General features: G+C 51.2%; 1 protein-coding gene across 1 annotated transcript; it reads right to left on the reverse strand.

Annotated features, from left to right (window-relative positions):
• Positions 1 to 3,667: 3,667 nt before the first annotated feature.
• On the reverse strand, positions 3,668 to 20,000 carry Vash1 (vasohibin 1). Its single transcript, XM_035445170.1, has 7 exons — positions 18,446 to 20,000; positions 13,499 to 13,587; positions 12,349 to 12,405; positions 10,828 to 10,902; positions 9,810 to 10,191; positions 8,320 to 8,432; positions 3,668 to 7,487 (listed from the first exon to the last, which is right to left on the reverse strand). Exons 1-7 carry the CDS (start codon positions 18,776 to 18,778, stop codon positions 7,415 to 7,417), a joined length of 1,122 nt encoding a protein of 373 aa, XP_035301061.1. The 5' UTR covers positions 18,779 to 20,000; the 3' UTR covers positions 3,668 to 7,414.
• Between the last annotated feature and the right edge of the window lie 4,724 nt (positions 20,001 to 24,724).

Here is a 24,724-nt window from a genome sequence, read left to right on the forward strand (position 1 = left end):
TGTTGTTGGTTTTTTCGTTAGGACTCTGAGGCATGGGGTTTGAGAGAGTTGGAGGATGTGGTGGGCAGAGAGAGAGTCTGAGGAGCTTTGATCCTGGGGTAGAGCTTTAGGTGAGGGTGGGACCTTCAGATCTAAATGGAGAACAGAAAATTTTGCCATCTTTCTGTTAACTTCCCTGTGCTCTGGAGATTGGGAGGAACAGGGTTTGAGTGAAGTCTTCTGCTGCCCTTTGCAGGGTGCAGCTGCCTTCTCTGTCCCCCGGTGAGAAGAGAAGGGCTCTAATTTAGCTGCTTTTTCCCTTACTCCATCTGCTGCCTGTGTCTCTCTGTAGACTGTAGACATTTGCAGATGGGTCGGTGTGGAAAGCGGGATGTTCCTGGTGAAAGCAGTGGCAGCTGCACAAGGCATGATGTGTGTTGGGTAGCAGATGCTCTTGCCGGGTATCTATTTCTGATCATCTCTTGTAGTCTGGAGCCAGGGCTGAGCTGTGGGCCATCTGTTGTTGGAAATACTTCTCTTCCTTGCGGGCCCTAACTGCCAGTTCTTATGTCCTCCTCTGGTCTCCTTATATGGTACAGCAAGCCAAGGCCTCATGAGATGAGCCATGGTTTTCTGTCTTACCTCAAAAGATTGCCAGCCCATACTCAGTCTCTAGTCAATGTCTCCACCTGGAGCTGCTGGTACACCATGGGTCAGAATTCACTGATTTAGGAGAAAGCAAACCTAGCCAGGGATTAGGATTAGGGTGCCTTACCTTGGCCAGGATAGTTGATGACGATGAGGTAAATCACTTAATCCCTCCACCTTTGAATTTACATCTCTTGGTGAAAGGAAGTTGAAGGAGTATTTCTGAGGGGGTTTTAGGTCTGTGTTGCTTGTGCCACGGCAAGAAAGGGATGCTAAGAATGCCAGAAAATTCTGGTAGATTGAGGAGGATAGTTGTCCCCAGGAAGGTTGGATAACTGGCCACACAGGCTGGGAGTATTTGAAAACTCCAAGCTTTGAGTTTACAGTTCTAGTGCATTTTTTCCATTGCATGGAGGATCCCCTGGTGCCTCAGTCCCTCAACACACACCCAGAATTTGGTTAACAGTTTACGCTGAGCTTCCACTTAGTGTGTGTGTGTGCATGTTCAGGTGGGTGTGCCTTTGTGTGGGTGCCCTTCAGGGTCCATCACCCTGTTTTTTGAGACTGGCTTAGGACATACTAAGTAGTCTAGACTGGCTGGCCAGTGAGCTCCAGGGATCCTTTCTGCTTCCCCAGTGCTGGGATTACAAGACTGTGCCACCGTGCCCAGTTTTATGTTGGTTTGAAGGGTCCAACTCAGGTCCTCATGCTTGCACAACAAACACTTTACAGAGAGATTTCTCCTCCCACTAGGAGGCAGTAGGGGTATGGTCTTGATAGCTCTTCCACCCCAGGAAGCAGAGACCCAGTGACAAGCCCAGAGTCTTGAATTGTGGCTTAATTTCTTGCTGGCTTAAGCTACTCAGACATACCCTTCCCAGGAGAATAGAGGAGCCAGGCTTTCTTGCAGGTTGCCCATCGTAGGGCAGGAGCAGGGAAGAGCTCAGATACAGCTTTCTGGTGGAAGGGATCCGATCAACCAGCTTCATTTGCTTTTTCCAGTTCCTATGCTGGAATGTAGTGACTCACTGGAGAACCAGGTTTTGGTATACTAAGTAATTTGCAGTGCAGTTTCTCTTTTCCCAGGGCCTGGAAGCCCATCTCTAGTTTCTACTAGGAAAGAGCTGTCTGGGACCCAGGATCCCCAACACCCTTGCCTGTCCTTTAACTGTTGAAGACAAGGGACATCTAGAAAGCCTGGTGAGGTGCAAATTACACCGGGGCAGAAGAGTGTGAAATCCATGTGTTTTGCAGGGAAGTTGGCCCTTCTGTACTATCCTCCATCCCTATGACCTACAGAGCGGGACCAGCTAGCTCTGGAGAGAATGACGTCTTATATTTTATTACACTTGCATTCTTGGAAATTTTTGTTTGTTTTTGTTTTTCGAGATAGGGTTTCTCTGTATAGCCTTGGAGCCTATCCTGGCACTCGCTCTGGAGACCAGGCTGGCCTCGAACTCACAGAGATCCGCCTGCCTCTGCCTCCCGAGTGCTGGTATTAAAGGCGTGCACCACCAACGCCCAGCTGGAAATTTTGTTTTCTATTAGCAAATTCTGTCTAGGGATTACAAAGAGTTGTCATGTATGGGCTGGCTCACTAGATGGTCTGACTCCACCTGTTGGACTTTAACAGCTGATTCTCCACCCCCTTGGCAAACTCTAAGTGTTGCCAGGCAACCTGCATCTGGGTCAATCTCAGTCCTTGATACAACAATTGCTTCCTATTGCCACTGCCCTCCACAGTAGCAGTCGAAATGCTAGGTCCTGGCAGATGGGGAGGATGACTCAGTCCATCAGTCTCTTTAGGGCTTTTGGGAAGTGTCAACTTAGTCATGAGTCTGAATGAGATACAGCTAGGCTGTGTGCCTGGGACAGCCCGGGCAGCAGAGAGCAAGGCAAATGCCTCCTCCAGGAAATGGGGTTCTGAGCAGCCCAGAGGTCAGTAGCAACAATATATATATCTGCATTCTATCAAAGTGGCTTAGCAGTGACCATGATGAGCCTGGCTCACTCCAGCCCAGTCTGTGAAAGTGACTTAGCAGTGACTACAATGAGCATGACTCACTGATGACCTACACTCACCCTAGGCCATCCCTATCCCTCAATTCAAGAGCAGTTCCAGGCCCTGTGGGCCCTGTGGGCCTGTACCACTGGGGTTTCTTAGCAAGTCTGCTGTATTTCATTGTAGCTAGATTTACACATGAAAACAGTGCATCCCCATGGAACACCATGCATTCACCATATCCACAAGTCCTCTACTGTATTTCATTGTAGCTAGATTTACATGTGAAAACAGTGCATCCCCACGGAACACCATGCATTCACCATATCCACAAATTCTGGATACCTTTATGTAATTGTGTTTGTTTTAAATTTGGGGTGACAACAAGACTGTCTCAATTTAAGTGGTCAGTGTAAATCAAGGGGGTCAAGCTACCCGTAGATATTAGCAGATCGCTTCTCCTTGCCAGCTGCCATGCTGACCCCAAGCCTGGTCATCACAGCACTCTTAAGCTTAAAGACAAATGCTGTGGGCTCTACCAGATAAGTGAAAAGTGTTTGCACTTGCCTTAGTGTGGGTGGGTAAGAGGTCCAGAGCCAAAGGACAATAGAGAGGACAGTGTTGGGTCCAGAGGTTTTCCCAAAGCCGTGGCTGGGCAACTGCTGAGAAGGAATCCCTGCCACTGTGGCTTCCTGAAATGAACTGGCTTTCTCCTTTATCCTGATGGACTGTGGAGGGCTTGGGCATGGCTATATCCTGGGAGTTGTGTGAGGAAGAGGTGCCCCCTGGCAGGATAGGAAACCTAATCCCAGATTAGGGCTAGCAAGAGCTGAATAGCTTTGACAGGCTGAGAGTCAGAACCCAGAAACACCGCCACCAGCCACCACCGTGGCTTGCCAGGGCTGGGAGGCTTCCTGCTCCCCACTCTTCCGTTCTCCTCCCATCTGCTTAGGATCTTGGCATCTTCCTGCAGCCAGTGGGGCCGACGGGTATGGGAATGGGCTTGGGCTCCAGATCCCAAAGTGAAGCAGACAAGGGTCCATGTGGTTTCTGCCAGCCCATACAACAGGAGCTGGGGAGACTTTATTCATTTCGGGGGGAATTGAGAAAGGAATGAGAGAGACAGTGTGCACTGAATGGCGGGGGTAATACTGATAGGAAGACAGGGATAACGACAGCTAGGACAACACATCAGTTGAACAAAGCACAGGGGGTGGACGGTCCATCATCACTGGCCCAAGGGTCGACTGTATCCAGACTTCTTTTTAGACTTAAATCGACAAGGAGGCTTGGGACCCCAAAGCACCAAGCTGAAGTGAATGGGTCCTAGAAAGGGACTTGCAGCTAGCACTGTGGCAGCCCCACCTGCCTGGAGACACTGGTGGGAAGCTGTGGCACCTGGCAGTGTTAGTCCTTAGCTCCCATCTACTCCCTCTAGAACATCCTGGCCTTTTACACCTCTAGTTTATGGGCCCCACCTGCACATCCTTGCACTCTTAACCACCACCACTCCCCAGCACACCAGGTTGGCGCAGTGATATGTTAAGCCAGAATCCATTCCAGGCAGGAAAGCCAGGTGTTCATGCACACAGACCTTGGGGCACTACACAGTTATCATTAGACCTATTTCCTGAGCCAGGAAGTCATCCCAGCTGGCAGGGGTTGGGGCATGATATGATAAGGAAGGACTAGACATCAGCCATGGTCAATTTTCTGAGTCTGCTCCTCAGTATCTGGTCCCTAGGCTTCATCATCGCGTCTGGGGCCAGGGGGCTGCTGCTCTGCCCACTTGGCCATGCCCACCATGGATGAGTGGCTGGCATGAGGGACCAGGGGAGCATGGAAATGTGAGGCTATGGAGGGAAAGGACTGGCAGGGAGCTGGGTGGAGAGGAAGGTTCTCTGAAGCCAACTTCCTAGTGTTCTGACCCGACTCCAAAGCACAGGGAACCTCTGTCCCCCCTCCCCCACCCCCCAGCCACCTCCACCAAGGAACTTCCTCTGACCTCACCTTGACCCCCCTCAGCCAGCAGCCCCCAAAGGCAGGCTTGAGTTAGGAAGTCTGGGGTCACACCTGCCAGATCCCTGTCCCCCACAGGAAGTGAGATGAAGTGATGCCATGGATGGTGACTAAGGCCCCAAAGTCCCGACCTCTGCCTCCCCAGAAACCACACAGCCAGGCCAGCCCCAGAAAGCACAGCCCATGTAGATGGCCCCGGAGGGGAGAGTGGCTTGCTACATATGAAAAAGAGTAAAAAATAAAAAGCACCACTGTGGCCTATGACAATCTCCACAGGCCTGAGGTCCTTAGCTCAGGAGAGGTGAACAGCAGGGGGCTGGTCACAGCTGGCCATCAGCTGCTCCCCCACAGCCTGAACAAGCCTGAGCTCCATCTGCTTCCTCCTCTCCTGGGCCTCAGAGGAAGGGGGCCCAGAGCCACTGTCCAAAGGCTCTGGGACCTGGAGCTCTTCTCTTAAGTATAGACTCCAGCTCCCCTCACACCTCTTTCTCCCATACTCTGTCACATCTTGAAGTTCCCAGAGACATACAGGACTACGGATAAGCAGCCACATTCATAGTCAGAAAAGATCTTGTCCAGTCTCGTACCTCTCAAGTGGGCATGGGAGCATGGGGACCACTGTCCCTACTCCCTGAACTCTGAAGTGGATCAAATAGTGTTATGTTCCTTTGGGGCTCCAACCATGGAACTGGCCATGGGGTATAGCCTAGGGGAAGGCTATACACTTCCCAGTGACCCTCTGACTCCAGGAGGAGCCAGGTGAGATAAGGGACTAAGCAGCTGGCCTCCCATGGTGCCTGTGCTGGGTCCATGGGTCTAATTCTGGGCCTAAGAGCTGTTGGTGTGATGGGCAGCCAGCCTCTGTGACATGTCACCAGCAAAGGCATCCCCTTCCTCCTCCCCTTCCTCTTTACTTCCAGCAGCCATGCATTTCCGGGCAGGGAAGAGCATCACCATTCCACCCTACTGTATCCTCTCTGGTGAGCCAGCAACCACACACGTGATCTCTGCAAGATGGGGTAAGGGGGATGACACAGGTAGTGGGCCCTTTCTGCCTTTGGGAAACTTAAAATGGTCACATTTCCATACACAGTGCAGCAGGAGTCTCCCCACAAACCAGCCCAAGCTCTCTACCCCAGAGGTTCCAGGCTGGTTCTCTCTCACCTATAGTGATTATTTCTGGCACTGATTGTTAACTTTTACAAAATTACAAAAGCAAAAGACCCACCCCCCAAACTACCTCTTAGGGTCTGCACTGTGGGACCAGTAGAATGCAGCAGCCCACTTTAATGGGAAAAGCTCTTTCCTGGACACAGTCCCCACCCAGCACTCTTCCTCATTAGTCCTGTAGGCATTTGAGTTCCTAGTTCTGTTGCTCTTATCCACGCCCTCAACCCTCTGCAGCCACGTGGCAGCTGCTTGGGCTGACTCTGCCTCTCAGGAAAGCCCTTTCATGGTCACCTTACCCTGTGATCCTCTGTCACTTAAAGCCTCCAGCAACCTGACAAGTACTGTCTGTGCTGCAGGGAACTCTGTCCTCACACAGCCTTCTCCTGAACTGCCTCCCACACTCCTCACTTACACTTCCAACTTGTGGGCTGCCTACCCCTGCCCAGTCCTGACAGCCCCTCTCCATACCTCACTTTCCTATCAGGGATCTCTTGCCCTGAGGCCAGGAGATAGACAACTCCTGCTGCCTAGGCTCCTCCCTGCCAGTGTCCCATGAAACTGCTCAAGCTGGCTGGCTGCCACCCCAAGCCTAAATGGGCAGCTAAGGCAGGGAAGGTGGGCCTGGGGTATAGGCATCCTGGTCTGGTCTTATTTCCCCAGCAAGGGCTGAGATTATTAGAATGGGAGAGAAGAACCCACTCTCATAACTAGAGGGCCCGACTCAACTTCCCCATGCCCAGCCAGTTTCTCAAGGTCATGGTGTCACATGTGCAGTTCTGGGCTCTCGACAAAGCCCAGCCCTTTTGCAAGGAGTCCCTGGGCTGCAGGAATAGTCAAGACTAGTTCCTGGGGGCCAGGAACTCTTCCCTGCATGGTCTCTTCTGGTTCACCTAGAGCCTAATCCTGGGCTGGCCATGGTGACATCTCCCTCCCTCCCTTCCTCCCTCTCTCTCTTCTCTCTTCTCTCTCTCTCTCTCTCTCTCTCTCTCTCTCTCTCTCTCTCTCTCTATTTGTGTTGGGGGGGAGCACAGTGCTTAAGAGTCACTTAAGAGTCACACTGACCTGAGGGCTCTCCTGGGCCATAGGCTTCCACCTTAGGCAGATGGGTTCTCTGCCAAGTTCCTGATTTGAGGAATAAATGGACCTTTTTCAGGGGACCCCTACCCTGCTTCCCTTTCTCTGGGACATGATTCTCCATCCCTACCCCACCCCACCCTCACCCCACAGGCTGGCGAGGCTCACCAACCCCAATCACTGATGAAAGAAGGAGCCCATGGAACCAGCAAGCCCTTCTCCCCAAGACACACAGTACTTTGATAGAGCACTCTTTGACAGCAACCAGCAAGCATACCCATGTCTTTCCCTCCACATACCTTAAACTTCAATTGTAGGGCTAAAACTCCAAATAAAATACTGCTTCTTGGCCCAAAGTTAGGGGCTTGACTCCATGAGAGGGAAAGTCACCTGGGGCTGACTTGCAAGGCATCCTTCCTGCCTGTCACCCCCAGCCCAGCCCATCACCAGCCCCTGCCTGAACAAAGTAGGTGGGTCAGGGCCTCCAGAAGCAGAGGAGGCCTGGGGGTGCTGGCATCTGCCTCACACCCGGATCTGGTACCCATTGAGGTCTGGCATGGCTTTGGGCTCTGCAGACTTCTTCTCCCCTGAAGGCCTGTAGGAAGAAAAACAGAGGGTGCAGAAGAGGAGTGAGTGGAGGGAGGGAGGGAAGGAGGGAAGGAGGGAGGTAGGCCTGTCCTGCTGGCTCCCCCTGTAAGGATCTTTACAACAGCAGCAGAGGGTGTGGGGACCCTGGGGTGTCCTAGAGGATCCCCTCCTGCCACACAGCCTCTTGCTCTTTGATGACATTTCCTAGACTGTTAGTTTGTGGGTAAAAAGCTTCAAATACAGCCCAGAACTGGTTCCCTACAAAAGCCTCCTAGATCAAAGTCAGGGTGATGGGTATTTCAGCACGAGTTCTGCTCAGCACCCCTCACTTCATAGAGGACAGGTGACTTTAGAAGGACAATTATACTTACAGTAAGAGCCAGAATGGTATGTGGGAGAGTGGATCAGAGTGAGAGGCCTGGTATTTAAATAGCAAATCTTGCCATTTGGACACAGACAAAAACCCAGACCATAGGGGCAAAAGTTGTGTTCTAAGCCTTCTCTCCAGGCTGTGCAGCCTTGGGTCATAGACGAGCCCCTTCAGCAAACTGCAGGAGAGCTCAGGGCCTTGTGTGAGCCCCATCGGGTTCACCCTCTCTCATTAGTCCATTCTTCTGCCTTTGTCAGACATAGGGTAATTGAAAACAGCTGAGGGGTGTTTTCTTTGGGGAAATGGCACCACATTGCTGTAGGCAAGGTCAACACACAGACACACGGACCCATCATCCCAAGTGACTTCTCAAAGAGGGATGGATGGGAAGGAGAAAAGAGGAGTGAAGAGGGACCGGGAGGAGGAGGAGAGAAAAGGGAACGAGGCTTTTTTGGGTCTCTTTTCTCACCGTCTCTCACTGCGGCTGTTCCTGCGGTGGGGGCTGGACTGGGCCCTCTGTGGGGAGGAAACATCCTTCTTCCGGTCCTTGGTGGGAGAGGGAGGGCCTGTCCCCTTGCCAATCTGGATGGTGAGGAAGAAACAAAAGCATGTTCTGGGCTCCCCCATGGCCCACACTGCTCTCCTGGGAGCCACCTTCCCTGGAAGCTGCCCTAGGCACTGTTGCACTTCAAGCCTGGGGTGGCCTTTGCCTTGTCTCTGGGTCATCCCTGGCACTTAAACCACCAGAGCAGGAGATCCTTGGAAGGGTTGTCTACTCCCTGAGGGTTCCGAACATAGTATAGGAGCTGTCACTGGGCCATCATAGGGCTGGGAAACACCTTTGAAGAAAGGCCATTTTATGCAGGAAAGACAAAAGTGTGCCAGATGCAGCAAATGCTCTGGGACAGGTCCTTCTTGCCCGATAGTGACATCAACTCTCTCAGGCCGGAAAGACATCAGACTGGTAACTGCATCTCTGGTTCAGAAAAAAAAAAAAAAAAACACAAAAATAAAACCAAAAAAACGGAACCACCCTTTATGTAGTGTGGTCAGCCTCCTTTGAGTTTTCTTGGAGCTGAAAAAGAAGCAACACAGGGAGTCTAACTCTCTCTGATCAGGCTGAGTCAAAAGGTGTCTATATAGGCTCCATTTCTATCTACATCTTGTTGCTACCTGGAAATACCGCTCAGTGCGGGGCTGCCAAGCTGGGAGAAGGGAGTAGCCCCAGCACAGAAAATCCTCTCTGTAACGCAGGCCTGTGGCAGCATCTACCTTAGAGAAAGGCAATGTTAACTGCAGACATCTGAAGCTGCAGGTCACAGTGCAGTAGGGCTGCATGATAGAGAGGGGCTGACCACTCCAGAGAGAGCCCCAGCAGGCCCCAGGAAAGGTATCTCTGGTCCAGGGAGATTGAGAGCCCCCCTCCCCAATCTTATCCGCTAGAAGGCTGTGGGAGCCAACTCCTCAGGATCTTAGTCTACTGTTCTTGGCCCAAGAGATTCCTCCAATCTGCAGCACCTGCTGAGTGGTGGGGAAAGGGGAGGAGCAGCCAAGCTCCCCGTCTTCCTCCTAGGTGCCCTTCCCCTTTCTGCTGATCTCCTGGTCCTTTACCAGGCAGGGAGCTCAGGGACTCAGGAGTCAGGATGGACCGGGAAGGTGGAGGTGGCTCACTACCCTACCCTGTCACATTCTTATAGGCTAGGCACTAAAGCACCCATGTCCTTCACATGCCAAAGACCTATGACTGTGCAACCCCAGCCCACTGCCTTCCTCCTTCTAGAGTAGAGTTCTTGGTCTGCACACCAAGGGTTCAACTTCAACAACAGGACTTCTTCGAGTAATGCCTGAGTCATTCTCAGGCAATCCCTACTGGTCAGGGCAAGCCCGTGAAAGCATGGCGGGGAGCCTATGAGGAAGCAGAAGGTGACACTGGCCCTGGGGACCACTGCTGGTTCTAACCTTGAGACGCATGTCTCGGGCATGACGTTCCAGCTCCTTGCGGAAGTCTTCCCGGCCCAGCCTCTCGACGTCCAGCACGGAGTGCTTCCATTCGATCTGCTCCACACTGTGGGGGTCATGGGACACACACTGGCCCAGCTTCACCTTCTTCAGCACATGCCAGCAGCGGCCGTAGGCCGCCTCGTAGTCCAGCACGAGCTCGCTGAGTGTGCGGAAGGCTGGAGGTTTATACATCAGGTCCTCCCTCCGGCTCATGCCCAGGGCTCCGTAGCGGCCCCCAAAGTTCACCCCCAGCACAATGTGGCGGAAGTAGTTCCCTGAGAAATAGGTCTTGAAGCTGATGGGGAAGCGTTCCAGGGTGGGCATGCTGTTGGTGAGGTAACTGGTGAATCAGTGAGTTAAGGAAAGTGCTAGGGAAAGGCCCTGTGTGGCCATCTTCTGAAGTCAGACAAACTGGTCACAAATACCCATCTCCCGCCCTAGCCCTGACTGGGGTCCCTGCAGAGGGCTGCTTTCCGGGGGGGGGGGGGCTCGTCAGTCTTCCTAGAAGCACCTGTACCCTTGGGGGGGGGGGCTGGCTGAGAAACCCTGTGCATCTTTGTCGGCAGTTCGGCTTCCAAGACCCTATCTGTGTTCTCTATAATCAGCACGATCTAGATGTGCCAACAGCGGGCCTCCCTGCTGCTTCTCCCAGACTTAGAAATGGCACGACAACCAGGATACAACACTGTACCCAGATTTGGAGTTTTAACAGGGTCACCTTGTCCATGGGACCCAAGAAATGAGCTATACAGCAGGCCTGGCAAGGTAGCAAGAGGAGGCACTGAGACGATGACCTCCCCAAGAATCTTCCCTTTTGCAGAGTTTCCTCCTCCTCCTCGGGAGGCTGCTCCACGCTGGGGACCAAGATATGCTAACACCAGAGAGCCCAGGAGGCCTTGGGACACTCCCATTCCACAGCAGGCAGCCAAGGCTTAGCCACTCCAAGCAAGACTCTCCCAGGCTAGAGGAAGGATACATTCCCAGGATCACAGCTTCCAGGCATTTGATTGGCAGAGCCTCTTTGGTCATTTCCTTGGCCAGGTCCATCAGCCTATGAGAAAGGGAGGCGGAGCTGGTCTCCTGCCCACTGGGCAGAGACTTCCCTGCCCCCAGCTGTCCTCCCGGGCCTGGTGTTTCCTTTCCCCTCCCACGTCTAGAGTGTGAGGGGATGAGGAGGCAGGCCCTGGAGCTCAGGAAGTAAGCCCACTCTCTCTGCCATTTCCCTCCATTCACTTTTTCCTCTCTGGCCTGGCCCCTGCTCAAAGACTTCTAGGAGAAGGCGCCATGAATGGAGGCAGGACCAGAGGCGCCCGGTGCCTTCTCCCGGGGGCAGTGGGGCTGGGGGAGGGGAGAAGTTCAACATTGATGCTGTCCCTTCCTGAGCACACTAAACACTCCTCATCTAACCACGGCTGTCCAAAGAACTTGCTATCAGGAAGACATCTGACCCTGCACTTAACTTTCTTTCTTTCTTTTCTTTCTGTCTTTCTTTTCTTTTCTTTCTTTCTTTCTTTCTTTCTTTCTTCCTTCCTTCCTTTCTTTCTCCCCCCCCCCACCCCCAGACAGGGTTTCTCTGTGTAGCCCTGACTGTCCTGGAACTCACTCGGCAAACCAGGCTGGCCTCTTAACTAAGAGATCTGCCAGACTCTGCCTCCTCAGTTCTGGGACTAAAGGGATGAGCCACCACCACCTGGCAAAAAACTAGGCCATTTAAAAACATTCTGTCCTCCAGGTCTGGGGACTCAGCTTGGTCACTGGCATTGCCTGGGATTCTTGTATGCTATGGCAGGATGGAATGGAACACCAGCACACAGCAGCAATTGAAGGACAAGAGCAAAGCCTGGGATCAGAGAAGATGGGTTCAACCCAAGGGTTTCTAGATGGGGCAACTAATTAAATGAATAAGCAACTCAGGGCATCACCCCCCCCCCCAATTAAGTAAATAAGCAACGTGAAACAAACTGTCTAGAACAAGAGATTCGGTCTGCATGCTGAGTCATGACGGGCTAGGGAGTGAGAGAAACAATTTTTTGTTTTTTCTTGTGGGATCTGATGCTTAGACACTGGACTTTCTACTTCATGACCAGAAGAATTCAGGACAAACTGGGTAAGTACATAGGTACCATGAAGTGCAGAGTTCATGGGAGGCTTCAAGGAGAGAAAAGGGAAAAGACCCTTCGCTGCTTACTCCCCATCCTGCCTCTACTCCCTGTCCATAGCATCTATCCCCAACCAGGCAAGCTGGGGAGGAGGGGCTGCTCTACCAGCTCGTTTGAGCCTCCCTTTCATCAACCTTGGGTGGCTATATCATCGGGATTTCCTTTCCCAGGGTGGCACCCTTCCCCCATCCTATGGTCAGCTTTTCTTAGGAAAGTCCTGGCTAACTTCTTAAGCTGTCACTCAAAGGCAAACCAACAAGGTTCCCTAGTGGGATCAAACCCAGTGGGAGGTGCGGGAAACCCCAATGAGAGCCCCAGCAGAGAGGCCCTGTACTTACCCTGTCAGAGGTCTGCTCTTCTTAATTTCAAAGAACTGTGTCCCTGTGTGATTGTACCTGGGACAGTGGTTAAGGGCTTCCTGGCTTGGTTTGGAAGGCTGTGTTGTTACCTTGGCTGCCACCCCAGACCTTAGGGTGGCTACAGAAGGACCCCTTAGAACATCTGCCACAAAGCCGCAGGAGGGATGCTTAGGATTTGTTCTCTGGGAAGAGGGAGTAGGGTACAGCGTGGGGGTTCTCCTCGCTCTCATAGCTCCTCTCCCCACTCTCTAGCCGTCTCCCTTGTCCTCCTGTCTCAGGATAGGAGATTGAGTGGGCAGCCAGCCCAGTAGGGCTGAGAAAGCAGCCTTAGCTGGGGACAGTTCCTGGAAGTGCTGGGTTTTCCAAACAGTCCAGAAGGCTGAAGGGGCTACCACCTCCCCTGTGCCAGCTAGTTAAACATCAACATGACACAAGCTAGAGCCATTGGGTAGGGGGAACCTTAACTGAGAAAATGCCCCCTCCAGGCTGGCCTGTGGGTATTCCTGTGGTGAATTGTTTAAATTAGTGATTGGTGTGGGGAGGGGGCCCAGCCCATTGTGTGTAGTGGAACCCCCTGGGCTGGTGGTTCTGTGTGCTATAAGTCAGATGTATGAGCCACAGGAACGAGCAAGTAAGGAACACAGGACCCAGGACACATGGCTCTCAGGCAGAAGCTCCAGGGGCCCAGAGCAGAGGCAAAAGGCAGGTAGCCTGCTGCCAGGGAAGAAGAATGCCAAGAATTAGAAGAAAACTTGAAGATGCGGATGTTATACCTTGGAGCAAAAGATCCTTTTCCCTCCCCCGTCCTCCCAAACCCAGCACTGCAATAGCCCCCAAAGAGCCGCTTCTGTCCCTTGGCTGGGGCAGGATGAATGGCAGCTGACACCTCCTTTTCTCATTAAGATACTTAGGAGCTCCCCGTCTCCCCCCTCCATACACACCATGGGGAAGCATGTGCTGGAGAAGCTGGATTGGGTCCAGCACTCAGATACAACCTTGGCAGCTCCAGGGAACAGAGATGCCAGTGAATGGCCACTCTGGAGTTGGGAGTGAGCTGGCCCTACAGGCCACACTTGGTCTTTGGGGCTGTCACTAAGTGGTGGCCACAGCTCTGGACCCAAGAGGATACTGCAGCTCCCTGATGTAGCGCTGCACGGCTTCCAGGCGCTCAGGGACGGGCGTCGTCGGCTGGAAAGTAGGCACACTTGGTATGGGAATCTAGGGACAGAAGGAGAAAAAAGCTCAGTCACATGGATAGGCACACCCTGGAGCTTCCAGCCCCTCAGAGCAGCACCCGGGGGAGGCTCCTACTCTGAGCCCATTTCCCTGGGAACCCTTCTTTCCTAAGCCTCCTCCAAGGCCCTCAGCTCAACCATCCTTGACACCTGACTGTACTTTTAATGTGGAGCTTATAGTGACCTTGCAATTTTATGCTGTTAAATCATTTTAGAAAACACAGGAGGATCCACTGACTATATTAAATTTAAAATATGCATTATTAATGTTTTACAAGAATGTTCGTATTGGGGTTAATTTGTTTGGGTTTGGGGGTTCACTCTGGTCTATGGCTTGGATATGACAAAGGTGTTTGTCCTTGGGTGGGTTCTAGACAAAGTATTAGGCCACTGGAGGTACACCCTTGGAAAGGCAGAAGGCAGTTCTCAGGGTTGTCGTCAACCAGCTCCCCCTTCCTGTGGCTGGCTTCTTGCTTCCAGTGTGATCTGCTTCCCCAAGCTCTTGTCATGATGCTATCCAATGTCCTTAGACCTTATCACAGTCTGAACCAACACAGGCCCCTCCAGCCCATAAGGCTGCAAGCTAAATAAACCTCATTTCTTCAATAGTGTCCTGCCTCAGGTATTTCATTATAGCAATGAAAAAACCGACTAATATACTCTGGCTTGAGCCCTAGGCGAAAACTGGTTTTCTTAGTGTTTCATTCTATCAGGTGGTACCTTCAGCCCCCGGGGAACTATCCTAGACAGGTGGATATAACCTCAGCAAGGGATGTCACCCATCTCCATGGCAGGACAGGTGTGCCAGGACTTCCAAAGCACCAACCCAAACTGTCAAGGAGTGTGGCAGTGGGAGAGAGAACACAGTGTCGGGCAGGCAGGTCTTGTTTCAAAAACAGCCTTTCCCCACCCATCTCACATCTCACCAGCATGTTCCTATCTTTCCCCAGTAGGCTGCCATTGGACCCTCCAAGGCCACACAGAGCTTGCCCATGGCCACCCAGCTGCAAATGTAAGGGTGGGGGTGAAGGGAAGGAGTATCAGGGGTCCTAAGTACATTCAAGGTGGGGCTGTGTGGCGGTGAATGGACATATCCTTGGTAGGCTGTCCAGTGGTCCTGAGACTGGGGCCACAGAGGATTTCAAAACACTATAGTTGCCGTGGCTAGGCTCTGTCAGGAAGGGAAGTGACACACTAGTTATCACCACACACTGGGGGTGCTTCTGATGGTGGGAGACCAGGACTGTGTCTCCAGCAGATACTGTGGAGATGCAGGAAGGAAGGGCTGGCTCAGAGACAGTCTAGCACGTCTTTCTTCCTTCTTCTCTCTCAGTGTCCTTTGCTTCCTGTCTGGGCAGTCTCTAGCAGCAGATACCACAGCCTGGAGAAGTTACTTCCCCTTTCCTGTCACTTCATCTTCAAACTGGCATCATTACTTACAGCTGCCTGCAGGAGACAAGCTCAGGATGGGCCCTGCCTTCATTTGCCTGACCCCTCTGCACCAAACGCACACAAGAAGTGTCCGAGGGGCTGGCTGGCCAGCCATCCTGGTAGAGGGTATGGGGGTAGGGAGCTAGGACAGAAATAGCTTACTTAGTAAACCTCTTTAAGTAGTACTGTAGATTCACCCAAGTCACCTGACCTTGGGTGGTATTCAGTGTAGCAAAATCACCCCTACTTGGTAAGTCGGTTCCAAGAACTGCAGCTGTATGACTGAACACACCTGCTCATGAGCCACTCTGGACAGGGAGGGAGTCACAGAAGAACAACTTGCCAAAGCTCAGGCAGAGAGATTTGGGAATAGGCTCAAGTCAGAACGAGGTGGTACCCACAAAAGCATCATGGGCACCTGCCTCACAAAAGGCCTGTTGAGAAGGCTACTGTAAAAGAAGAGTCAAAAATGGCCTAAGATCCTAAGCATGGCTTTACAGACCATCTCACCATACAGGAACCAGACAGTCCAGGGTTGTAGGAAAATCCTACTAGTAGAGTCCCTCAGCCCAGCACAAGGAGAAGGCTTAGGGGAGGTGGGAGAACCTGTGGCTGAACTTGGAGGTGAGTCAGAAAAACTCAGCAATGACCAGAACAGAACCAGCCGTGCTATGGAGTCCAGCCCTGTGACTTCAGTGACGTTCCTGAACAATAGTGCCTCAGAATGCACCTTTTCTCGTGAAAGAGCAGTAACAAAACCTGCCTGGGGACATCACAGAGCTGTTGCAAGCAGACACCTCAGAACGCTGCCCAACACCTGGCTACTGCCTTGGGCTCTCTGGCCCTCTAAAGATGTCTGGATTTCCATCTGCAGGTGTTCAGTGGTCAAAGCCACAGCTAGGTCTTTAGCAGTCGGGTTTGGGTAAGTGCTTGCAGGCCTTTTAAAAGGTATGGCAGCTGGAAACAATTAGGAGAGAGTCTGACAAAGGGGCATAGCCTGCTGCTGGCTTCTGGATTCTTCTAGAAACTGTTATGTTTGGCATCGCTCTTGGAGATACCGCAAGTGCTTGTGGCTTGCTGCATGCCTACTCTGTGCATCACTGGGGACCTATCAGATGCTCACCTAATGAGGTGCTACACGCTTTCCATCATCAGTTCAACATCCCCATGAAGTGGGCGTTGCCGATGATCCACACTGACAGCTGGGGATGCTGAGGGACACCTTCCTCTCACAAGTAGTTCATGAGCTAGCAAGGATGAGAAAACATGATGGCTTCCCCTGAAGAGCACTGCCTTTACCACACTGCCCTGCTGCTGTGGATCCCGTTTTCCTGCTGAGGCTTAGCCTGTAAAACCCAGGGAAGGCATGTGGGGGCATGGGAAGCTGTAGTAAAATGAGGGAGGGGGAAACACACCCCAGCCCCTCCTGCCAGCTGCCACAGACTTGCTGTTCCCATATCTCTTCCTTTCCTGTAAAGATGCCAAAAATTATGGATCATGATGTGAGAAATCTCCCAATGTTTGGCTCAAGTGGTCTGGTAAGACATAGTGTATCCTAAGAAACCGTTCCTGGGCCCATCGCGGACTCTGCAGCAGGCCACTAGGGAGCGGACAGGCCAGACTCAGGCCTTTCTGCAGCTCACAGTATGACACCCAATATTCTCCATGGCCTCTAGGGCTCCTCCACATCTCCCCTGCACCCTAAGGGTTCCCTGGGCCAAGTTTACAGTTGAGCTTCATCCTTCCTTAATGCACTTAATCATACACCCACACTTTCCCAAAGGCTTAAAGATGAGAAGTTTCAAAATTCTCTCCGTCTTTCTATACTCCTGTCTCCATACTTTTCGTCTCTAACAAATAGCTCCATCCTTTCAAACATGTCCTTCCTTCCTGAACACGAGGCCTGAAGATGACATTACTGACCAATCACTATTGAGGACACTGACGATTTGAGTCCTCCAAAGCAGTGACCATTCTGCTGCTCTCTGGTCCAATTCAGCCAGAACCATGAGGGCCAGATACTGTGGGGCATGCGTGTAGCCCTGGCCTCATCAGCCAGATACTTTGGATGGCATCTCGTCTCTGCCCTCACAATAGCCCCAATTTCTCATTTCACCCTCTCTACTACCAACTCATTTTACATATAAGAAAACTGACTCAAGCAGGCCGGAGGGGATTCCTTGAGCTCACACGGGCAGGCAGGTGATCCAAAACAACACCTAAATCCCTCGACGTCATACTTTCTGTTCTGGAATTTATCCCAAGGTCAAAAACCAAAGCCAGATCCCCAAATTTGTGTTGTAGGATGTTTGGCACAGTGTTTATTTTAGAGATAAGACAGTGGAAACAATGTCCAGTTCAGATTAGCTAAATAAACGAGAGGACTATGCTGTAGCTATTCAAAGTCAATCTAGCTTTTCCCCCTGGGAAACTCTAGGCAGTAATAGCTCAACCTTCAACCTCAGATTATCTTTCCCCAAACCATTTTCTGATAGCTATGCCAATAACCCAGCAAAAGGAAAACAGGCCTGGTCTCCATGTATCAGTAACTCCATTCTCCTTCAGGACTAAGCCTCGAGTCTGACTTTTGACCAATGGCCTCGGTACATGGAGCAGTGCTTCCTTAGATGGAACATAAACACTAAACACACACACAGTATAGCACCGCACACCACAGCACAGTACAACCCAAATGTCCTTTCGTTTAGCAAACACATAAGGGCCCGCCCTGTGCCAGGCACACAGGAGCCCTCAAGAAGACAAAGATGAATGAGACAGAGCCTCTCCTTCCTCAGCAACACCATGGAGGCACTGTTGTGGTAGAGTAGTACCAGTCAATGCAGGAGAACGCTCAGCTCTTCTCTTCCACACAGGGCCATTGCCAATGCCCCTGAATCTGATATCCAACAGAGCTGAGCATTTGGAGCCCCAAGACTGGTGCAGAATCCCAGCGCTGCCACTTGCCACGTACCTTTTGAGTTTCTCATCTTGAAAGGGAACCCAAACTGAACTTCCTTTGGAGTGATGCTGGTCAAACTCAGCAGATAATATACGAAAATATTTTCTCACCACACAAAGTCCTGCACTCCCCCAGTCATTCATCACTAGTCTCTGGCTTGTCAAGTGTCCTGAGCCAAACAGATGCCAAGCCACGTTCTCCAGTTCATCTGCGGTCCTACTCAGAAAGCCATGGGAGAGGGACTCCTAGAGATGGGGCACTGGAGCTTCCTCATCAAATGATTCCAAAGGAACTGGAAAGAAAGTTCTGGACCCCCCCCCCCCGCATTAAATCTTACCTTACCAACGGTCCCCTACTGCATCCATCAGAAGCAAGATGTGTGTGGGTTATTTTCTTAGCTCCAAGGTTAATAAAACCCATCCTCATTGTGCCTGTCCCCTTCATGTCTTACCTTGGGCAGGTCCGTGGCCCCACGGATCCGCAGGGCCAACTTCTCTCCATCCGGGTGAATCTTGGCCACATGCTTCCACATCCTTTCCCAGGTGGCCTCGTCCACTGGCAGTCCACCTCGGTTGATGAAGAAAGGGACACCTCCATCTCGTAGGTCCTCTTCTCCTTCCTCCTCTGGTTCCTCGTCTCTCTGTGCTGAGGCCCCTTCGCTGGTCTCCAAATGTTTAATGCCAGAGTGGGCGGCGGCAGCCGCTGCAGCAGCGGTGGCGGCGGCAGCTGAGTTCGGGGAGGCACCGCTGCTGCCACTCGGGACCACCTTCTTTCCCCCTGGCATCCCTAAATCCTCGATGAGGGTGGGAGGATATATCAGGAGGCGGGGAAAAAGAAGTGCCTCACAGGAGGTTTCCCACACGCCCGCAATAGAGATAACACATGGCCAAACAGTGCGGGGCGCCTTTAAGAAATCAGGGCGTGGCTCCTGTACAATAAAATACTATTTGGTAAGAAAGAATCAGCGCATCAACCTGGAGGGATGGCCAGGTGGGTTGCCCAGGGTCCGCCTTAGAAGCCCAGTTTCGTTTGAAAAACGGGATGAAGAGAACGCACCCCAACTTGACAGCCTGTATAAAGCACCCCCATTTGGCAGCGAGAACAATGACCCGCAGCGATCTAGGATGGCTGAGAGGAGAAAAAGTGAGGGCCCCGGGGGGTTGGGGAGACTGAGGCCAAACAGCTCCTGCGGCAACGCTGAAAAGGAGGCCCAAGGCCCACTCCCAGTTTTGGAGAGAACAAATTCCTCTACGGAATACTTGCACACTCACACTGGCGCGCGTGAAGGGGGCCGCATGAGCTCATAGTCTGGACCCGGGGGGTCGATCCGGGATGTAAGAGGATAGGACAGCGCTGGGGGCGACTTCTCTGTCGCGACCCTTCTTGGAGCCAAGACTCGCAGCTGGCGCGGCGGGGCGGGGCGGGGAGGGGGCGCGCGCCGCCGCGCACATTCCACGCCCGCCTCCCGCACAAAGTGGGGCTTTGTCTCGGTCCCCTAGCCCCTAGCCCCGGGGAACAGCACGGAGAGGGCGGAGGGGAAGGGCGCAGCGGAGAGGCAACTGCTCGGGGCTCCTGGGCCCTGCGATCCCCCCGGCCTGGAGCGGATCAGCGGGGGTCCCGGGGGCACCTGGCGCGGCGCGGTCCCAGCCGAGCCAAAGAGGGACGCGGGGCCCCAGGCTCAGCCATCGCGGGGAGAGGCTCGGGCGACTTGCGGGGACCAGGCTGAGGTCACTGAACGTCTGGGTAGCCTCTCGCCACCAGCTGCAGCAAGAGCAGTCGGAGGATGCTGCGCTAGGGCTCCGGCGGCCAGGCTGAGCCGAGCGGGGCGCGCGGAGCGCGAGGGCAGGTCCGTAGGCTCCGCCCGCGGCGGCGAATGACAAATCCCTGGCGGGCGCCGGTACACCGATCCCCGGGGAGCAGCAGCGTATGAAGCTGCAGCCCACCGGCCGATGGCGGCGTCCCGGCTCCGGGAAGCAGAAGCCACTGCTGCCGCCGGCCGGGTCCCCTGCGCCTCCCGCCGCCCACCAGGCTCGACTCTGGCCCGCGCCGCGCATGCGCTCCGTCCCCCCCTTAAAGGGCCAGCGTGTTCCCGCCGGGTCCTCCTCCTGTTGCCGCTACCCCACTATCCACGAGCTACAAGTTATCGCAGGGATGCCCTGGACTTTTTCTCCTTTCTCACCTCTCTTTTGGGTTGCTGAGAAGTGGGTGCAGAGCTGCGGAGTAAGTTTACTACCCGCCACACAGAGCTCAAACTCCGGGGGATTCCTGGTGCGGAAGGAATTGTGGCGGTCGGTCGGGAATTTCCTGAAGGACAGACACATCGAGGAGGGGCAGCCCTCAGCCATAGAATCGAGAATGCTGACCTGGAAGCCGCGAGTTCCAGATGGTGTTCATGCCCATTTTCCACTCGGAGGTTTTGTAAATCTCTTCCCTTTGTAAGCTTCAGTTTCCCCATCGGTCACTCGAGATGATCACACTGGATGAACTCAGCTCTTCTGGCGGTGCTCCTTAAGGGAGGATTTGTAGGGGTTGAGAGTTGTTCTGTTTCATTAGGTTACTTGCATGGGATCCCGGGAGTGTGCCCCTAGTGCTGGCCTTGGATTCACCAATCCCTGGCACCTGGCTAGAGACAAGAGTTTTGCCAATCATGGGACCAAGACAGTATCATAAGAGTGGGAGGCAGTGTTTGGGTAGTGTCGACCTGCCCAGATAAATACAGTTGACGGTTGTGTGTGGCACGTGGGCTTTGTAGACCCAACACACCCTCTCCTTTCCTATAGCACAGATCTGCATGTAGCTCCCAAAGCAAAAACTTTGCCAACCGTCTACAGCTGAGTTCGCGGTTTAAGACTTTCTTTCCCCTTACCAGTAGTCATCTGGGAGAAATGTTCCTGACAGACATAGTTTGGATATTGAAGGTCTTCCAAAGACCAATGTGTCCCCCGATGGTGCTATTCGGAGGTAGCAGAACCTTTGGGAAGTGGGGCCGTGTGTGTGTGTGTGTGTGTGTGTGTGTGTGTGTGTGTCTTTAGGTGGCTGAAGGTATCCTCTTTATTCTAATGTCATCACTGTTGCTGAGATAAGACCCTGGCCAAAAGCAACTAAGGAGGAAAGGATTAATTTTGGTCTATACTTCCAGGTCACAGGCCATTACTGAGGGGAGTCAGGGCAGGAACTCAAGGCAGAAGCCTTGAGGAATGCTGCTTACTGACTTGTTCAATCATGTTAGCTATTTATTTATAGACAAGATCTCACTGCATAGCACTGGCTGGTCTGGAACTTGATAAGTAGGCCAGTTAGGCCCGAAACTCGTAGAGATCCACCTGCCTCTGTCTCTGGAGTACTGAGATTGAAGATGTGTGCCCACAGCAAAAGTGGAAAAGGCCTGAGAGTCCCCAGGCCCTTAACCCTTCTCCTGGAGTTCCTTAAAGTTCCTCCTGGTGTCATATCTGTCTCAGCTTCAGTCAACCTTTTGACACCTACAGTGTCAGGAACCAGGCATGGTCAGTGCTAGGGATGTTTCCAGAAGGCCAGGTTCCAGATAGTTAGGCCTGGCTCTTCCTAAACTCACTGAGGCAAGAAGAGTTCAGGCATGCACATGCCAGCGGAGATCAACAGCTGCTACCTTCTTATTGTGTAAATAGGGAATCCTGAATCTCAGAGTGCAAATTCCCCAAGCTCACTCAGGGACAAGCAGCAGAGCCAGACTATGAGTAGAAGGCCTCCTTCCTGACAACACTGCCTCTCCATCTAATAATACCTGTCTCTCATGTTTACCCAGTGCTCATGGTGAATGTAAAGGATGTTTACAAGTTCTCTGCCATGCTTTTGTGAATGCTGGAGTCTGATTCCCCCTCCTACGAATGTGTGCTAAGCTTGAGGACTTGTCTCTAATGAATGGAATGAGAGGAGGCAGATGCTCTGAGACTCTTAAAGGCTGGGTCACAGAAATGAGATGCTGTCTTCAGAAGACACCAGCCGCCATGTTGTGAGGAAACACAAGTAATACAGATGCCACCTGAGGGCTTTCTGGCTGATAGCTCCCGGTAGATCCTCGGCCAACCGAGATAATCAAAACAGGTGGAAACTGAGTCTTCAGAAGATTCAGCCCTGACCTTTGGGTCTTACACTCAAGGTCTCAGACATGGAGCAGGGGCAAACCAACTGCATGCATTCTGTCTGAATTTTTCTCCTTCAGAAATAGAAATAACAAATGATTTTTTTTAAAGCAGGTTAAGTTTGAGTAGAAATTTGTGACAGCATCCAACAACTAGCACAGCAGTTTTCTTAAAATGAAACAGATTTGGGGTATTCGTAATACATACTAAATAGAGTGGGTTATTCACTGAGACCTTCAAATGGTGTAAGCATTAGGGAGCGTCTACACTGGTAGCAGGCACTGTGTATACTGATGTGAACAAGAGGGATGTGGTCTTTGTCCCAACAGACTTTACGGTCTACTGATGGAGGAGAAGGCTGGACACGGTTCCCATGAAGTCATCTGCCAGAGAGTGCATATTCTGGGTAACTTTCCAGTAGGGTGGAAGCTGGGGAAGGAAGAAAGGGGTCACAAAGCCTGCATGATCTAGGCTGGGGATTGGCTGGCTTGTGCGTGTGGAGGAGATATGTATCCAGCAAGGGATGTGCAAAAATGTTGGCGAATATTATTTTAAGGTGTGTGACTTTTGCTTACGCTGCATTTTTTTTTTTAACTCTGTGAAGCTGTCACTGTGCCTATCTAAAACATCCAGTGGTCCTAATAAAGAGCTGAATGGCCAATAGCAAGGCAGGAGCAAGGGATAGGTGGGGCTGGTATAAATAGAAGGAGAAATGAGGAAAGAGGAGCAAGAAGAGAACAAGGTGGGAAGGAAGTCAAGGGCCAGACACCCAGACAGCCACAGGGTCAGAAGAAAAGTAAGCTATACAGAAGTAAGAAAGATAAAAGCCCTGAGGGTAACGGTAGACAGGTTAATTTAAGAAAAGCTGGCTGTCAACAAGCCAAACTAAGCCTGGGCACTCATAACTAAAAATAAGCCTCTGTGTGTGATTTATTTGGGAGCTGGGTGGTGGGCCCCACAAAAGACAAAAGAGCAAAAGCAATTCACAACATAATGGTGTACCATTGTGGGGCTTGGATATCCATTTAGAGCCTGAGAAAGCTGGAAGGAGACACCGCTCCTGTAAGAGATGCTGCTGTTCAGCTAGCAGCACTAAATAGAACTAGACATAGCAAGCTAAGTAAAAACTGATTGTGGCTATGCAGGTAACAGCTTCCATAGCTAGAAAGGTTTAATGCAGTTCTTAGTCACGAACCTCCCACTGAGCTGTGAGCTCTGGGCTTGGCTTTCATAAGGCAACCTGAGAGTGGGCGGGGCCAGCCAAGAGAACACTAGGAGAATACAGGTGTAGTTTAACAGTCTGAAGTTTGCTTGTGCTGTCATAAAAGGCTAAAAGATATGCAGTAAAAGAGGTTCAGACAGGGGTTAAAAAACCATTAATCAGGTTTCAGTGTGTTTCACAATGTGCGAAGTTTTAAGAAAGAAAGAAAAGATATGGACAGTCATAGAAAGAGATAAAGAAAAATAGTCTTTAAAGAGACAGTAAAAGTAATATTTTTAAAAAGGCCACTCAGAGATGGAAAATACACAGGCAGTCTGGATCCTGTATGCTATTGTGTTGACTTTGAATTTTTTGATTGCTGAAAAGCAAAGAACAGCTACTAAGAGACATGGGATTGACAGAGGGACTGAAGAAATAAACCAGCCTAGATATTTTAAGGATGCCTTAATTTTAAAAACTTCAAAACACGTGTTTGTCAAATGGAGAAGTAGTTTTGCTTTTGTTTCCACAGTAAACAAGAGGCTGTGGATTTGTTCCAGGTGACATGGTTTTGATTTGATCAAGGGAGAGACCTCCTGAACTTGACAGATGATATCTACTAATAAAGGTTTAACTGGTCTTCCCAGGACTTGGCCATTATCTAAAATTTTCTCTCTGGGACCCTAAAGATGCCTTCACCCACATTCAGTCAGAGAATGTTCTCAGTCTGGAGAACACTATGCCCACATTCCCAATAAGTGGTGTGGGAGGCTTTTGGTTATTTTGTGAGTCATGGATGTTTGTTATAATTTAGGGGAATATAGGAATACAGGATAAAAACAATTATTAATCTCAGATATTTTGCTTTGGCATGGATTTCGGTATATGGATACAATTTCAAAGCCAATTTTTTTTACACTGTATATGTTTTTGCTCTTGTTTAAAGGACTTTTGGGCATTGAAAGAAAATTAAGGTAATTTTTGCTACAGCACACTGTATTTATGTTTCTACTCTGTTTAAATTTTTTTTTTGTATATTGATACCAATTTAAGGTCATTTTTGTTACAACATATTGTACATATGTTTAAATGAACATAGGCAGTTCATTTAAAAATGTAAGGTAAAATTCTAGTTTTGAAAGCTATTATTATGAACTATTTAGGATAATCAAGAAACATAGGTCAGTAGTTAGTCATCTATAACAATCAAATTTGTAGATATGTTAGGTATGCTTTCCAGATCATATAGAGATATATTTTAGATAGATGGTCTTCAAACCTTTCAAAGACCCACAGAATATGGCATTTAAAATGTTTTGTTAAGTACTTTTCATGACAATGAGACACATTTGCTCCTGGAAGCACCAATTTACTTCAGAGATGATGGGCATCAAAGAAACTCCTTATGGAG

Source organism: Cricetulus griseus, chromosome 5 (assembly GCF_003668045.3).
Source record: "Cricetulus griseus strain 17A/GY chromosome 5, alternate assembly CriGri-PICRH-1.0, whole genome shotgun sequence".
NCBI lineage: Eukaryota > Metazoa > Chordata > Mammalia > Rodentia > Cricetidae > Cricetulus > Cricetulus griseus.